The sequence below is a fragment of the Nicotiana tabacum genome, chromosome 15, assembly GCF_000715075.1.
Source record: "Nicotiana tabacum cultivar K326 chromosome 15, ASM71507v2, whole genome shotgun sequence".
NCBI lineage: Eukaryota > Viridiplantae > Streptophyta > Magnoliopsida > Solanales > Solanaceae > Nicotiana > Nicotiana tabacum.
In genome coordinates this window covers 27,145,444-27,163,208 of record NC_134094.1, presented here as the reverse complement: position 1 = coordinate 27,163,208, position 17,765 = coordinate 27,145,444, and the positions used below count along the sequence as shown (strand labels likewise).

The 17,765-nt window shown below is 35.0% G+C and overlaps 1 protein-coding gene across 3 annotated transcripts; it reads right to left on the bottom strand.

Annotated features, from left to right (window-relative positions):
- Positions 1–608: 608 nt before the first annotated feature.
- LOC107776134 (solanesyl diphosphate synthase 3, chloroplastic/mitochondrial) lies at positions 609–11,975 on the bottom strand. 3 transcript variants are annotated; one of them, XM_016595971.2, is made up of 12 exons: positions 11,666–11,975; positions 9,779–9,871; positions 9,145–9,225; positions 8,997–9,068; positions 7,539–7,664; positions 6,501–6,587; positions 5,777–5,848; positions 5,090–5,175; positions 3,078–3,210; positions 2,666–2,755; positions 1,799–1,897; positions 609–1,109 (listed from the first exon to the last, which is right to left on the bottom strand). In XM_016595971.2, exons 1-12 carry the CDS (start codon positions 11,792–11,794, stop codon positions 930–932), a joined length of 1,248 nt encoding a protein of 415 aa, XP_016451457.1. In that variant the 5' UTR covers positions 11,795–11,975; the 3' UTR covers positions 609–929. The 3 variants fall into 3 exon arrangements, with proteins under 3 accessions (XP_016451457.1, XP_016451459.1, XP_016451460.1); XM_016595973.2 differs by having other exon boundaries at positions 9,779–9,857; positions 11,666–11,933; XM_016595974.2 differs by lacking the exons at positions 8,997–9,068; positions 9,145–9,225.
- Positions 11,976–17,765: the final 5,790 nt, after the last annotated feature.

The window sequence follows — 17,765 nt, the reverse complement described above, 5'->3', positions numbered from 1 at the left end:
AAAACAGAACAAGTCTCTTGACTTCTTTAATATATATATATCTGTAACAACTGACAACTTAAAATACAAATTCATACAACTAATCAAGTTATTTATAACTTTCATATAATATTGATATAAGAAATAATACTATAATAGTATACAACTTAAATACAAATTTCGTACAAAAATGATACTACTACAATAGAATATAAGTGAAATACAATTTTCATACAACTATAATATAATTTTAATACATATATACAACTTTAGGTAAAAGAGAGTATTTATAATTTCAATAAAAATTCCATACATATAGTATAAAACTTATATGTTGCTTCTTCCATTTAGTTTCTCCTTCACATGCCCGGTTAAGAAGCACCAACGATGATGATGTTATTTGTTAATATCAACTTGACAAAAAATTCCTACAAATCCCATCAAGCCTAACGCTGTCTTTGACGAAATCACTCGAAAACAAACTTCAGTTCAGAACCGGCGAAGACAAAATAGGATTCTCTTTGGCTCTTGCAAATCATTTAAAAGGATTTACCAACTGAAGGAATACTCATTTGTATAGGTAAATAAATTTCTAGCATAATATAGTTAGGTAATAAAAGACCGAACCGAATGCAATAGCCATTTCAACCATTATATATCAAAAGGATACATCCATTTACTTTCAACTGGATAACCTTTTACAACATCGATGTGTATCACATTTACTCTACAGACTTGTTCCCAGTACAGAAAAAAAGAAAAATCAAGGGTTTTACCAAATAATAATTATTGGATGAAAAAATATCATAAATTATCTATCTAGAAGAAAAGCATGATCTAAAAATAGGGTCTGTTGTCCCTAGAAATACAGGAGTACGTGTTGAGTCTAAAACAAAATTTTCGTACACTAATCAAATGTGGCTGCACCTGGATAGATTCCTCTTTGCCCACTATTTTGTTCTTGTGATGACTCTTTGAGTAAGTTCCACAAGTGCCCGTCTTGATCTCTGAACATCCTCGTCATCGCTCTCAGGAAGAGAGTCAACAGCCGCTGAGGCAAGGTTAGCATGTTTTCTTGCAAGTTCTCTTGTTCTCTGTATCCCTCGGCTCTTACCAAGGTAGTCCAGAGCCTGCAATTTTCATGGTAGATTTTGGTTGATTATTCACGAAAACCAGAATTTGACATTAAACGAGAAAGCCAACACTGATCAGGACAAGGAACGTAAGCAGATGCTCGCAACGACACATTTATAACATGATCTTCATAAAAAAAATAGTAATAAAAAGTCAACCGAGAATCCAGAAGATCCGAGCATTAACCTAACAGTGGATATTCTTTCCAACATTTTCAAAAAATCAAGAACCAAAATTAGTATACAACAATGGGCGGTTACTAACAAGAAACAAACCCGAGAGCTGGAATAGACTTTTGAACAGAAGGTTGTAACACAAACTATTCCACATTGAAGACAAACTCGCAATAACCAATTCCACTCAACCACTGCATCTTGTTGATGACTTGATGGGAATACTTAATTTAGAATAGAAAACAAATGAAAAGGAGCAACTCAATACAGAACTAAAGCTATAGACTTGATAGAAAATAGTGACATATTTGAAGGAAAAGACCTCTACAGTCTATAATTAGGATACACATATTTTTATCATCAATTGCACTAAAACGTGCCAAATTAAGAGGTACAAGAACATTCAACCACAAGGTTAATATGAATACAGAGGTTATCATGGACATGCTAGGAAAAAATGAATACAGTGGTCATAGAAAATGCTAGGAAAAGATGAGCAGAAAAATGCTTACAATCTCCACATTGACAGGATCATCGAATCCCCGGTCCACCACCGTTCGCAGTTGAGGAAATTCCTCCATGGCATACAATATTGGGGCAGTTACAATCCCCTACAAACACAAAAGTTACAGAGAAACTCAAGACTAAGGGAAAAATGATTGAGAATACCTTCTTAAGACATGATGTTGAATTGTGAACGAGCACATCATGCAAAGAATTATCGACAGAGGGTAAACCTACTTTTGATCGTATAACATCTGGAAGCCTTAGTCTACCCGAAACTAAGAATGGCACACAGATTGAAAATTTAATTGGAAATATGAAATATGAAAAAAAAACTTAACGCTCATCATTGCTGGAACTAAAGTTAAGGAGAGAAAGGAAGCCTCATGAGAGTAGCTAGGAAGAACATACCTCACTGATACACTAATGGAGTACTGGGAACAATTCCCACAAATTTCAAATATTCTAGAAAAAGATGCGAGCTCGCAACTTTCCACTTGAAGTAGTTGAATTCTAATTACACTATCAAATAATAACAGCAGTGGAGCAGCCATGTTGATGGTGGTAGCGGTGGTGAAGTAGTGGTGGTGGTATTAGTAGTAGTAGTGATAGTGGCAGTAATAGTAGTATTATTAGTAGTAACAATAACGACAATAATGATAATAAGATTTTAAAATATTTGAGTAACAATTGCTTGCTAATTCTTAACCTATAAACATACATCTGACCATGCTGTAATTTTCCCCCCCTTTTTGATGAGTAAATCTGCCAGTAAGAAAAAGCTCTACTTCATAAACTGCATAGCCACTCTTTTAGGTTCAACTAAAATGAGTTCAAAAGATATGAGAAACAATTGACAAGAACAGAGAGGTTACATGACGAATATCAGACAATGAACCCTTGCCGAGGGTGGCAGATGTGCCTGTGAAATCAAGAACATCATCTATTAATTGAAATGCCAAGCCCTGCATGAATAGACATAGAAAACAAGAACTCAGAACTATGGAACCTTATCACCGGGAAAAAAAAAAAGGTAAACTACTTAAACAGGTCTTATTTGCACAATCACAAGGAAATTGCATATCCCGCCAAACTGAAATTTCTACCAGTGGTCAGATTGTCGAAGATGCATAGAGTCACTTATGAGTATTTACATGCTATTTCCACCACGATAGCAACAATGGAGAAAAGGTCGGAACATAGAACTATTTTTATTACGTCCTGCTGATCCCTTTACACCATTAAGTGATATATTAAGTCAAATAGAATGTAGAAGATTACACAGACCAAATTTTTCCCATAGTCAAAAGCTAACATGGAGACTTCAGCAGTATGCCCAGCAAGTAGCGCTATTGCTTTGCAACTGTTTGAAATTAATGATGCAGTCTTGTAATATGTTTTCTGCATGTAATAATCCATGCTGCAAAAGATGACGGAGAACATTAATTTCGGAGAAAGGTTGGTCAAAACAAATCTAACAAACAAGTGGATGTAGATAGTAAACCAGATTGTACGCAACCTTTAGCACAATGCATACATGACGCACTTCACAAGTCATCAAGACACGTTTACTCTACATAAACAGCAGAGGTGCTAAATCCCCTATATTTCCTAATATTAAAACTGCACCAACTAACATGGATGTTTCATATGACATGAGGTACAAGCTTACGTCCCTTTGACATCCTTTTCACCAAAATTAGACATTTCAAGATCCCACAACCCTCCATCTCATACTGAATGTTTTTGCAACTATTGGGGGGAAAATTAGTAAAACACCTGGTGTCCTAAAACAGAGATGATATTACTGAAGTTAGTATATACTCTGACCAGCTAAGGCATCAGGTGAGAAAGCTAGGCAAAAGTGCATGTTTAGTATGCATCAACTGACACAAAATACCCCATCTATTAGAGACATGATGCCTAACACCCAAAATTTTAAATTTAATGTGGTGTCCTTGAGAGACATACAAGCTCAGCCTTATTTTCTCCATCTGCAAGCATCCTTTTGCTTATAGTATTAGCACACTTATCAAAGAAATTTATTATGATTTGGTTCATTCATATTTCTCTGTTTGCAGCTTTTTCTTTGATGAGTTGACTCACAGGCTTAACATTTCTTAAAGAGGTGTTGTTCCTAAAGTGCGGTTCAAATTTATCCCATCCTCTGTTCTAATATTTTTATGTCACCAGCAATTTTAACCCTGGATCCCCTTCTTCTACTAAACCGACGATACAAGAAATTAAATAAATAAAAGAGAAAAAGAAAAATCTCGAATTCTACAAAAGATGGTGAAAGAAGAAGGAAAAACCCTTGTCCATTAATTTTCTCATACTCCACATCTTAATTACCTATCCTTCTTGATTTCTTCTATTTTACTCTGCTTTATTAATATTATCAAAAAGTTCATAAGAAAGTGGTTCCAGCCTTTCAAGATTCCCTATTCCAACAATAGGCTATGGTATTCGGATCCTTTGTATGCCTTGACGTACTTGTGTAGGTTATGATATGGGTGTGAATACTTCTAGCAGATTTGCAGACACGGATATCCATATGTACCCATAAATGAACCCGTGTAACATAAAAAATAGGACATTATGTATGTTGTTTGAACATCGGAGGAACACCTGAGGAATTGTTTTGAGTATTAGAATCTCTCTTTTTCCCCTCCTCCTCCTCCCTTCATTACCCCCTCCCCTACTCTCTCCCCGCTCTCCGCATTACTATTTCTTCCTCTTCCTCTTCCTCTTCCTTTCTCCCTTCTCTCTTTTTGTCACTACACCAGAAAGTAAAATACCAGAAGCAACATACTAAAACTGCAGTTAGCTACTCGCTGAAAGAATCAACTTAGAGCGTTATTTGCATACATAAAGGGGTATTTATTTGTCGCTACTGCTTGTTGTTTCCGCTTCCTTTTCATTTTTTTTCCTTGAGCCAGGGGTCTATAGGAAACAACCTTGCATACACTTTACCCTTCCCATACCCCATGTTGTGGGATTACACTGGGTTTTTTTGTTGTTGTTATTAGAGGTATTAATTGAATAAATCAGACTCTACTATTTTATAAGTCTGATCTAAGAATTTATATAACTAAATTGGGGAAGACCTAATTTCTAGTTAAGAACCCACGAAACTTTCTAATATCTCGAGATATCCGATTCTAATTCTATATATTCTTTCTGATTTTTATGCCTTTATCTCAGCGAAAAGATCAAATGTCGAATCCATTTATGACATTTCAGTTGAGTTAATTTCAATCAGGGTACATCAAAAACTAATCAGCACTGAACCAGCATACCTACAACGTTCATCAGAAGAAGTCGTCATTTGCATTGTCTCTCCAGTAACAAGATGTTCCACAACAGTTGCCAGAAGGGATACAACCTACAAGTCACAAGATCTGAGTATCGGAGCTGAAGAGAGGATAGCAAGAGGTATAACAGAAAATAGCAGAAATCTTAAACTAAAATCAGTGTTCTAGCTAGAATCCCTTCCCTGTGCTGTTGTTGCTATTTTTCGTCTATTTCTTTTTTTTTTTTTAATTGAGGAGACGCAAAATAAGCGGCGTGAATGAAACCGACAGGAAAAGAAAAACCTATATAGAGTTGCTGGACCAGAAAAAACAAAAGCAAAACCCTGAGTTTTACGAGTTTGCGATACAATTTATATCAAGTGACAAAAAAATACCAACCATAAGAGATTAAAATACATAAAACCACAAGCGGTCAATAGTTAAAGGAGTGTCAAAACCCTAATACTAGACACAATAAAATCTTATTTTTGTCCATCGAGAAATTTTTAGATACAAAAGAATGTAGAATGATATATATCCCACAGAAAAAGAAAAACTTCTGATAAATAGGAATAGAACATAAAAACTAACAAGCCTTAATAACAAGAGTATTATGAACAGTATGGTTCCACTCTTGTTAATTCTGCAAAAATATTTAATGTTTTACTAGAGCCAAGAGGAAACAAGGTATACCTCTGTATTCTTCAAAGAGGCAAGTGCCACACACGCTCGGGAAAGCAGAAAGTCTCCAGCTAGTACAGCTAACTGCATTAAATAGGAGAAGAGATATTATAGCAGTTACTTTGGTTAAATATAACCCACGGATGAAAATTGCTCTTCCACCCAAGAGGAAAGCATGAGTCCTGACCCTCCTTTATCACTTGGCTTACCATAATTTAAAACTGACTGCTTTCAATAATCTCATAATTAGAAGGAAAAAATTACGCTGCCTGCAGTAAGCATGTCATATCCAATGTTCTACTCAGGGATCTAAGATATTCCCTCTGATTCAATTTATACAACATTTGTTTTTCAATTGGCACGTTCAAAATGTTTGACATTATTCCATTAATAGTATTTTTCTAAACAACTTTGACAAGTTTCAAGAATTCGACTTATTTAACTATATGTTAAACTTTCATATGATATTTTTTCTATTGAACTAACTTTTCATCGTCAATCTATATTTTCTTCTGCTGCTATTAAAATAATATACAAGTCAAATAACATCTTAAACTCCTTCGTCAATTAAATAGCGTCCTTTAAGATGGAACAGAAAGATAACAAATTTATACTTGCTTCATCTAAGTATTGATATGAACAACGGCCATCTCACTACTGCAACATCTGCTTGCTTGGATTATATGGAAGACTCTAACAGGGGACAGCATATTTCGGAAAAGAAAGTACCACGTACCTTATTTCCCATCACAAAGTTTAAAGAACCTATCCCACGTCGTGTGTCAGCATCATCTAGTACATCATCATGGAGTAGGCTGGCAACCTACGATAGAGTGAAAAAAAAGAAACTTGAATGAAGAAAGTTGTAATGAAATGGCATTTTGAGACTTAATAAACTAATCTGAACTAGAGGAGAGAAAATGAAACACCAACTAAGTGGCCATGCAGGTTTTTCTGAATGTAGGCCCATTCATATGATCTGCGTCAACCATGCCAAGTTGTTGGCCCATTGAGCATCTAAGGAAAAAGGACCCGAAAAAGAAGAAGAGAAACCTGTTTGTCTTGCTCCCCATAAATACGAAAGAAAATCAAACAAGCGGGCAACAGCTGGCAGCTGCAACTGCTTTGTTGTTAAAAAATAAAAACCTAGAGCGGTCAGCCTTATTCAACTAACTGGACCAGCACAAATAACTCTGCATCTCTACCCTTCCCCAAGAAAGACATGATCTGCCACCCTTTAAGAAATTAACATCCCCCAGCTGTCCTTCAAATTCAGAACAGAACTCCCAAGTTTTCCCAGCAATTGCAATTCTTTGATGCATTGTTATGGGTAAATTAGTACTTATCATACTATGTGGAAGTTCTCTTTTAGCTCCATCCTCCCGTTGCTTCCTTACAAATCAGGTGAGATATATCAGTTATACCCCACGTTTCCGTGTTGCTTCCTTACCAATCGGGTTTATATATGAGTTCTTTTTCATGAATCTAACATCTACACATATCCCCTATATGCGTAGTTCATCTAAATTATCTGAATTCTTCATTTTACCTTTCCTGCATTGGTCGGGGTACTTTTGTATGCAACCTTCAAAATACCCATTTAACTCATATTAAGTTGTACGTGTACATATTTAGTATCTGTGTTGTATCTGACACTTGTACCAAAGTCCAGAACATAATAATTCATCAAGAACTTGAGTGTTAAAATTTTGTCATCTAACAACCCAACTGATGGTCTTTCCATCCTAACAGGAAAAAGAGATAGAATACTTACATGGATCATCTCCGTGATTTCAGCTATACACTGCTGCCTCGTACGCAAATCCCTGGACAAAGAATCAACATCCACCTGGGGTCTAAGTACCGGTGCGTTCAGTGCCGTTGCCATCAACAGCAGAACCTACAACAAAGTGCATCGTGTATTTGCTTTTGACGATGTATGAAATCATGAACTGAAAAATGAATGCTACATTGACATGAAACAAACTTGAAAAAATCTACATTACAATGGATCTGGCCAAGCAACAGCACAATAACCACTTAACGCACGCAAGAAGCACCACCAAAGTATAATACTTCAAGAGGGTGCTATCTGTATTGCCACCACAAATGCACTTAAATTGGAAATACAAGGACTTCAATTAATACAAAAGCTTCAATTCGTACCCCTTAAAATGAAAACCATTGCTCATTAGATAGTAAATGTATCAAAAATTGCATATCTAATAAATAGAGAATTATTTCCTCAAGTTTTGCTCATATATAACATGAAACTGTTATATTCAACTAAAATGCAAACAAATAGAAAGAGAGAAAAGAAGGCCGAAGTAGTTAATACATAATACAATTCAGTTTAGTTTTGGTTTGCCAGCTGTTGCGGTTTCTTTAGTTTTTCATGTTTATCCCTGTTCTATTCACATTCTTTTATTTTGCAGCTTAAGCTTTATGTCATCTCTCCTGAAGAAAGCAGCAGATATGGTTGATGTTGTCGTAAATCTCAGACCACTTTGTCATCTGTCCAGGGATAAACATCCTTCGACCAGAAACTTGTCTCCAAACATCTTAGTTTCCAAAACGTAAGGCTTCAAACTACTTTGTCATCTTAACCTCTAATTTTCTATCTGATGCCATCTTATACTCTAAATGCAAGGCTTCAAACCACTTTGTCATCTTAACCTCTAAGGCTCTAACTATATGGTTGATGCCATTTTATACTATAATTTCAACATTACAGAACTTAATCATCCAAAGCTGTGTCCAAAAAGTGACGTGTCCAATAATTACTACAATTTAAGCAAAAGACAAGTGAATGTTGGATTCTCAGTCTGGTAATTTCTGCTGGAGCGTCATGTTTGAGCCTACTGTAAATGCAACTGAGGGAAATTCTTGTTCTTCCTTATTTTTCAGGAGAAACATGTTTTAAGCTTTCAGAAAGAAATGTGCAAAATCTACATCTCTGCTATTTCAAAACCAAATGTCTATATCTTTTCACTAAGCAACAGTCACTTAGCTTTCATCAGTATTTTAAAGGGAAGATACTCGGTAATTTAGAGAATCGTGACTTTTTCCAAAGCTATGCAGCCTTTATTACAGGAAATGTGGATTTTGTTTTTTTAACAATTACTTGATGACCGAAAGTTTCTTTCTTTGGAATGCGCAAAAGCTTGTGCACCGAACTAAGGTTGAATGTATAGTACACATGAAAATTGAGCTTGGGAGTAACAAATCATACTGTGGGTCGAAACCTCTTCCCTTCTACTCCCATTTTGAAGAAATACTCAGCAGCTGAAGCCAGCTTTGGGACCTGTATACAAATGAAACAGGTTGTCATCTAGCATCAAGGATTTAGCAATCGCCTAACCACGGAAAAAGTTATATACCTCGGCAACTACCATTGATCTCAGCCTGTTTGTCAGAAGGGATAATTCATCAGCAACAAGGGAAAATGGGTCCACTTGCTCCTGAGAGAAAGACAATAGGAAACAGTGGGAAAAACATCATCCTTTGGCAATTACATAAAGGATGGGATTTAAAAAGAAAACCCGAGGAACGAACAAGATAGAAAAATATAAGAGTTGATGATTTGCATCAGAACCTCAAACTACTCAGACAAGTCCTTAAAGTGGCAGCTGAACATAACTATACAGACAAGAGTCATTCACGACTCAAGAAAATTCATCCACTAGTGCAAAGTTTTAGGTACAATTTTGAATCAGTTTTGCCATCCAGAAATAAGGTAAGACAACTAGAAAGGAATAAAGAAAAGGCCCTTCAGGTCCACATACTCTGACTTAAATATGGAGAAGTAACTGCTAATAATTTTACAATTGTATAGGCCATGTCATCAATTTTCCTTCTTGAAATACTCGATCACAACATATTACAGATGAAAAAACCATAAGATCCATCAGTGAGGAAGCTAACTAAGAGGAATGACATTGAAATACGGTGTTAGCAAAAACACTGGACATAACATGATAACTGTAGATTTAAGAAATAAAATGCTATACAAACCTCTGCTACAGCAGTGCTTTGATGATGAATTTGTTGACCAATACCACTAAGAGCATTAGAAACCCATGAATGAATTACTCTGCAACCCAAAACCTAATAATCACCAAAAACAATCATAATAAAGCATAAAAAGTCACAAATTAGCAATAACAGCAGCGAATTGAGCAATTAAACTATGTAACCTTTGAAACAGAGCTTACAAGAAAAAATGACTGGAAGAATCAGAAAGAAGACCACATTAATATTGACTATCTTTCTTAAGCTAAGAGATGAACTAAAAATACACCAAAAATAGAGAAAATGGAAACAAGGGAAGGGGATGAAAGAGAGATATCAAGTCTGGCAAGCACTAGGCCTTGCCTCCTATATCTTTCTACACATGGTTGAAAATTAACAACAACAACAACAACATATTCTGTGTAATCCCACAAGTGGGGTATGAGGAGAGTAATGTGTACGCATATCTTACCTCCACCTTGTCACGACTACTTGTCAACTTTCAACCCTAATTGCCGACCTCCACACTTTCCTATCGAGGGTCATGTCTTCGGTAAGTTAAAGCAATGACATGTCTTGCCTAATCATCTCTCCCCCTTACTTCTTTGGCCTACCCCTACCCTTCCTCAGACCCGCTATGGTCAACCTCTCACACCTCCTAATCGGGCATCTATGTCTCTCCTCTTCAATGCCCGAACCATCTCAACCGCGATTTCCCCAATTTGTCCTCCACAGAGACCACTTCCATCTTTTTCCCTAATAACTTAGTTCCTAATCTTATCTTTCTCGGTATGCTCACACATCCATCTCAACATCCTCATTTTAGTTACTTTCATCTTCTGCACATGGGACTTCTTGACAGGCCAATACTCAGCCCCATACAACATAGTCGGTCTAACCACCACTCCGTAGAACTTGCTCTTAAGTCTTGGTGGCACATTCTTATCACACAAGACCCCAGAAGCGAGCCTCCATTTCATCCACCCCGCTCCAATACAATGAGTAACATCCTCGTCACTCTACTCGTTGCCCAGGAAGAGAACATTTAAAGGAAAAATAACTAGAGAAAGGTGCAAGTTATGACCTAATTGAACCTTATATAACTAATTTTGTCCATCCTTCCTTTCATTTTTTCTTGTTTCCTTTTTCAAGTTTAACTCCACACATGAGAACTCATGTTGACGGTCTCAAACACGTATAAAGGAGGATGGTTGTGGCAGGTTGACAACCGACATAAAGTAGTCAATTTATAATGATTTCTCATAATTCAAAGTATGTTGGAACATGCTCGCTATGTAACCATAGGAGTCCCTGACCACAAAATAATGTTCTTGAGCATATCATTTGAGTGCAACACTAAACCCCTAAATGGACTGTCGCACCAGTGTCAACCCCCCCCCCCAAACCCCCACCCACAACAACGTGTAGCTCAAAATTCGGTTGGAACCAGTGCATTATTAGCTTAACATTTCCTACAATCCTACTAAAGTCTAAATTGCACCATATTAGAAAGAAATAGACCTAAGTAGAGCAAAAACCAACACACATATAGTTGAGATAGCAGGTAACAAGTAGCCTATGGAATTAGTCAAGGTGCGTATAAGCTAGCCCAGACACCGCCATTATCAAAAAGACACATGTAGCCAATCCTGACAAACGGGATTGAGGTATGGTTGATTGATTGGAAAATTTTTAAAATAAAATCACATGATCCCAATACAAACTTCAGCGCAACTATCAACTTTCTGGGCGGTAAAAAAAGAAGAAGATCAAGGCCCTAAAGTAAAAACAATATCCATTCCCAATCACAGCTAACAAAAAGTAACAGTAACTAATAGAACAGAACTCAGGAAAAAAAAAAAAGAAGGAAAAACATAAGATTAATTTCACCTTATGAGAAGCATCGATGGGAGAGGGAAAGTGATTGGAATGGTGAAATTGTTGTTGCTGGGGACATAGCCATTGATATCTATTGATACTGCGTCTCGAAATCTGAGACAAACCCCTTGCAAATAGCATTCTCGATTTACTTATTTTTGTATGTGTTATTATTGTGTGTGCTTAGTATGTGTCGCTAGTAGAAGAAGAAAAAGGAGAACGAGGGAAGGAGGAAAGGTCAAAGTAAAGCGGTGCCCCAGGGTTTGAGGAACCCAAAAAAGGCATGAAATTTAACGGACTCGTGTTTTAATTTGCTGCCTATGACGAATCCCAATAGGAACCATATGTGCAAAATTAGGTAAAAAGCCCCGTTGAACTAATTTACAAAATTTTATACAATGCGGGTATAATTTCAATGGTAGCTTCAAAAATGACTATACCCTTATTTTTGAAGTGTCAATTTCAGCCCGAGCGTGTAAGCCGCGGCGGGTTCGGTTACTAACCAAAAACAGACAGGTCAGAATCGGGATCTTGGTTGGGTCGATTGGTTGGAAAGCAGTTATTCCGGGATTAGTTATTCCATCTTTTTATGGGATAAAAAAATATTACAATCTCGGGATAACTAATCTCGAACTTAATTATACCGTAATTTTCTACCAACCAAACATGAAATAAATTTTTCTTAAATTTAATCTCGGGATTAATTATTCGTACCAACTAAGCGATGCTCAATTTGTTTGGCTCCCACCCGATGTCTAAGTACTTATATTAGTAAATCCTAAAAGGGCTGAAACTTTCTCTAACAAAGGGATTGAATGCTCTATGGCAATTGTAGTCTCATTAATGATTTCTCTTACATAGCTTCGTTTTTGTTTTTTTTTCCTTTTTATGATAATAGACTATTCCCAATATATGGTAAAATAGCTATTCTATTTCTAGTACAAAATAATGCACCTCGTACTTGTCTCGGTTTATACAATAAAACCAAGTAAATGCACTTCTCATCCAACTTTTGATATATAAATCTTTGTTTTTATTTGGAATTTTGTTTGCTCTAATAGTGTATTATCTCTCTTTATAAAATATAACCAAGAAAATGCTTTTTCAAAAACTAAAAACAATCTGGAGGTAAGTTTTTCTAGAATAACTAATAAAATTATTCATCAAAATGTAATTCAAACATACACTTTACCGGGGTAAAATGAGGCGATCTTTTGGGGGTTAAATCTGGCCTGGAGGTGGTCGGGCTTGAAACTATTGGGTCGGATCGATTTTTGTAAAATAATATTTTTTTGTAAATTTTATAAAATTAATACAATTTAATTATTATTTTAATGTTATCAAAACTTCTAACTTACAAATAAATTAATTAAATATCCAACTTTAAAGAGTACAGCATTAAAACGTAAATAAAAGTTTTAATTTATATTAAGTGAAAGTAAAACATAAACACTAACAGTTTGTTTGGATGGTTGTTACGTATCGTTTCATAATGTATCGTATCGTATTGTATTGTATTGTACTGTATCGTTTGATAAATACAATGTTTGGATAGATTGTGTCGTTTGCCATCGTTTCATGATATCACGCACCAGCAATATGAAGAATAAACTTGCAATATTATAAAGAAAAATTATGATACATGGTAAACTTATTATATAAAAAAGTAGGGTAAATGATAAAATAAAATTATTTAATAATAATGAAGGGTGAGATTGAAAGAAAAAGATAAGGTAACGACGCGATAACAGTAAATCGGTCGTTATATAAAGTGACACATTTCGTCGTTATATAACGACGGATTTAACGATACGATACAATAAAATTTAAGTAACAATCAAAACAAACATAGTGTTTAAAGTAACAATACGATACAATACAATGAGTAACAACCATCCAAACAAGCTGTAAGAATAATATTTGGTTAAATACTTCAAAGACTTAAGTGCCTTATACTTTATTAAAATAATACCTTAAATATGAAGATTTTCTAACTTATAATTTGCAAAGTTCTTTTTTTATTTTTAAACTTGCAAATTTAAAGTTTACAATGACTAAATTAAAGTAAAAAGAGTGCATTCAAATTTGGATAGAAACTTCAAAGGTTTTGCATCGCGTTTGTAGTTTTTCCAAGCCAATATGAACTTCTTAGTCAGCTTTTGGGTGTTCAAGTCAAATGGACAATCATTTGTCAATATATCTCCAAGTTACTCGTCATCTGGTTTATCTATATCTTTACGTCATTGATTTTATTGCTCCGATCTAATCTAATCTCTAAAATATACTAGAACTTTTAAAGTGTTGCTTCGCAATAACTGACGGGTGTCTCCTAACTGCTGTCTCACTTGACTAAATGTGCTCTCTGATGCAACAATTTAAATTGGCACATTTAGCACGTCCCGAGCAGGGGCGAAGCTACGTGCAACCAAGGGTGGTCAACTGACCACCCTTCGCTGGAAAATTATACTCCGTATAAGGTAAAATATTATTTGTTATTGATTAAAAATAGGTTTTGAACACCCTTACATAGCCCACTGGCAAATGTTTGAACACTCTTGTTGAATTTTCTGGCTTCGCCACTGGTCCCGAACCATTGCCGAAATAATGGGAAATTGCTTTGCATTGCCACCATGCCAACAGTAAAAATTTCTTTGTACGGAGCACCGTCTACTTTTGCAAGTAGAATTGAAGTTCATCAATGTTTCTATTATTGATTTGTTTGGAAAATAGTGCGGACCATATAGCAAAACTGTCAACACCTTCATCTACATCAATAGTAGAAGATGTAGAAGCAGAACTAGAATGGAATATTTGGGTTAATATTTACTACAACATAAGAAGCATTATCAATTAAATTTGCATAACAACTATATAACTGCTGCAAATATTCATTTAGCTTATGCATACAAGCGTAACTTTATGGATTTTAGTTGCTTCAATCTACATATATGTATACAAAACATTGATTAGTCGGTGAGAAGCAAACATTTAATAGAAGGATTTAAAATAGAAGCGATTAGCTAAACAGGAGAAATAAAATAGAAATATTTTTTGAATTTTTTTGCATCTTTTCAGTGGCATTCTTGTATCTTTCTTTCTTTTGAATCGAGAGAGAAAAAGAATAATTTCAGCGGTATGTACTAAACATTAGCAATAATAGCGTAATAAGATCTAGAAAATTCAACAATAGTCACATAAAATTTATGTAAAAAATTTAACATCTTCAATGTCTTCTCAAGTATTACTTGTTAATATACGGTTAGGATTGGTACAATACCTTTCACAACTTTAGTTATAGGTGATCTATATTTCTAACAATATTTTAAGAATACATATGTATAATTTCACCGAGTAGCAACTTTTTCTGCATGAATCTTGGGCTGAGGCTATATGCCTTACACTTATCCTTAAATTTCTTAATTCAAAATTATCTATTATTTCCTTGAATAACACCAACTGCTATTTTAACTTGAGTAATCTCGGTCTTAAATAAATCAAGGTCACTTTTAATTATTAAATTATAAATATGACATGTACATGTAATATGAAAGATGTCTTCAAGTGGCGGGTTCAAATGCAGTTTTAATAGTGAGATATCAGCAGTACTATTAGAAGCATTATCAAAAGACATACACAATATTTTTTGAGTAAGACTGTACAATATCACAACTTTGTAAATATTAGCCCAACGTATTATGTCACAACTTATACATAACATGTAATAGAGACGTAGTATACCACTAGTAGTCGGATTAAACTGTTATTGGACATAATTAGAACCCCCGCCAGATCCAGTAGGAGCTCTACAACAGCTACTTGGAGTCGGTATTTTTTGTCATCTATTTGAGCTTTTACCCATAAAGCTTTATGTTTATTATTCAAGTATATGCTTAAACACCTGTCCCACCTGATTTTTAACTCGTCCCATGTGCAATGTTACTTTATATTTTTTACAAGTAGCAACTAAAGATACTTTATTGAAATCAAAAAAATTACATACAAGTGATGTTCTCACACGTTTTGTCTTAACCTTATAAGAGATACATGGAGAGGTAAAACTCCAGAACGAGATTGAGTCTAAGTTGGAGCGTATGTTACTGCTAGTGGATTTTTCATCTAATTCATCTTCTTCATTTTTTTTCTTTCACATTAAAATTAATATCATTGCCAAATTATCTTTGCAAAGTTTCATGATCTAGTGGTTCTTTCGGATTAATATCATAAAATCTGGGGAATTAACTAGAGAAAGTTTAATCAACATGAGTTATATCCATTATATGTTTTCTAACTTTAGGATGAAGATTAGGATTACTACTAGAACTAGCACCTCTATTACTTTTTCTAAAATGGGTTGGTTATACCTAATATCTTTTTAGGAGCCATAATTTAAATAGAAAAATTAAATATTAAAATTACGTAAAAATTAATTATAAAAATTAAGTGATGCAACGAGTATGCCGTAATTAAATATTAAAACTTGAATATATTACCCAACTTATTGCTCCAAATACTTGACGAATTAATTTGACGCTTGAAACTTGCTCCAAAAATTTGTCCAAATACTTGAAACGTAGATGATTATAAGAAAATACAGAGAAGAATGAAGATAGAATGTCAGCGATTAAGAGAGAGTTATAGTATTTTATGTAGAGAAAAATGAATAAGGATGGAGGTTATTTATAATTAAAATTCAAGACAACTGTAATTACTAAACTTGAGGGTTAAATAAAAAGTTACGATGGTATGGGGTGAATTGGGGGGGAGAGTGGAGGAGTCAAAAACTGTCGTTTTTTGCCGTTGCCAATGGCTCTTTTTGAAATAAAAAAGTCGATTGCCAACGGCTAGTTCAAAAAAATTTGGAAGTTTATCGGGCCGGGCCGTGCCACCGAAACCAAATGGTTGTCCCATCCCATTCCATGTCTCTTCTACCCCAATCCCGTCCCACCTTTCCTCTGCCGAGCCGGGCCGAGACCGGACAGTCCGTCCCGTTGGACACCATAGGTTTGACTCACTTTTGCATTCATTTAAGTTGGGTCCTACAATGTTCACATAATCAGTAGCAACTTGTACAATTATAGGTTACATGGTCCTATGGCTTCTAGTTAATCACTATTGTAACAGTTTAAAATTCTGGGACACTTGTACGCTGTAGCATCTTTGCATTCACGAACTAGAGAATTCTGCTAATTTGGGTCAGAAGCATTGTTCTTCTGATGCTGACTTGTGAATATACCTATATTGGCAAAGGGAGATACCTGTCACGATCTGAAATCCCTATCGCGGGGCCGTGATAGCGTCTAACGTCCACTTACTAGGTAAGCCAGCATTAGTGCGCAATTAATCATTTTAAAACCAATTTAAAAATAATTTAATAAGAAATAAAGATGTAGAAATTCAAAATAGATATAACAACTCCAAACACTGACTAATCAAACCCTGAAATCTGGTGTCACAAGTACACGTGTATACTAGAAGTGCTACAACCAAATGTCTGAATAAATATACAATTGTTTGAAATGAAAAAAAATAGTAAAACTAGATAAGGAAGGGGACTTCACGGCTGCGATCACCAAGCAGCTATGCCTCAAGTCTCCGTAAAAAGCTAATGCGAGCAAGCCTCCACTAACTATTGTTGGGACCAATACCAAAATCTGTACAAGAAGTGCAGAAGTATAACATGAGTACAACTGACCATATATACTCTGTAAGTATTGAGCCTAACCTCGACGATATAGTGACGAGACTATAACAAGGCACTCACTATTCGAATATAAAAGCAATACTAGCAGAAATAGAGAAAAAAGAATTTAACATAAAATCGAGACTGAAAGCACATAACAGAGGCCCCAGAATAACATTTGTGCTCAACTTATCAAATCAACACGGATACAGTAACAACTGTCAAACACTGTAAAATAAGTCTTCTCCGTTGTGACGCACAACCCGATCCACAAATATATATATATATATATATATATATATATATATATATATATATATATATATATATATATATATATATATATATATATATATATATATAAATAACAAGTCTTCTCCATTGCGACGCGCAACCTGATGCACAAATATATAAATAATAAATTCTTCTCCG

Bases quoted from the DNA above. Each gene is read 5' to 3' on its own strand.
- LOC107776134 (XM_016595971.2), bottom strand. From the start codon at position 11,794: ATGCTATTTGCAAGGGGTTTGTCTCAGATTTCGAGACGCAGTATCAAT. The intron at 9,226-9,778 runs GTTTGTATAGCA...TCTTTCTCTCAG, and splicing joins AAAGCACTGCTGTAGCAGAG to GAGCAAGTGGACCCATTTTC. The intron at 9,069-9,144 runs GTATATAACTTT...ATTTGTATACAG, and splicing joins GATCAATGGTAGTTGCCGAG to GTCCCAAAGCTGGCTTCAGC.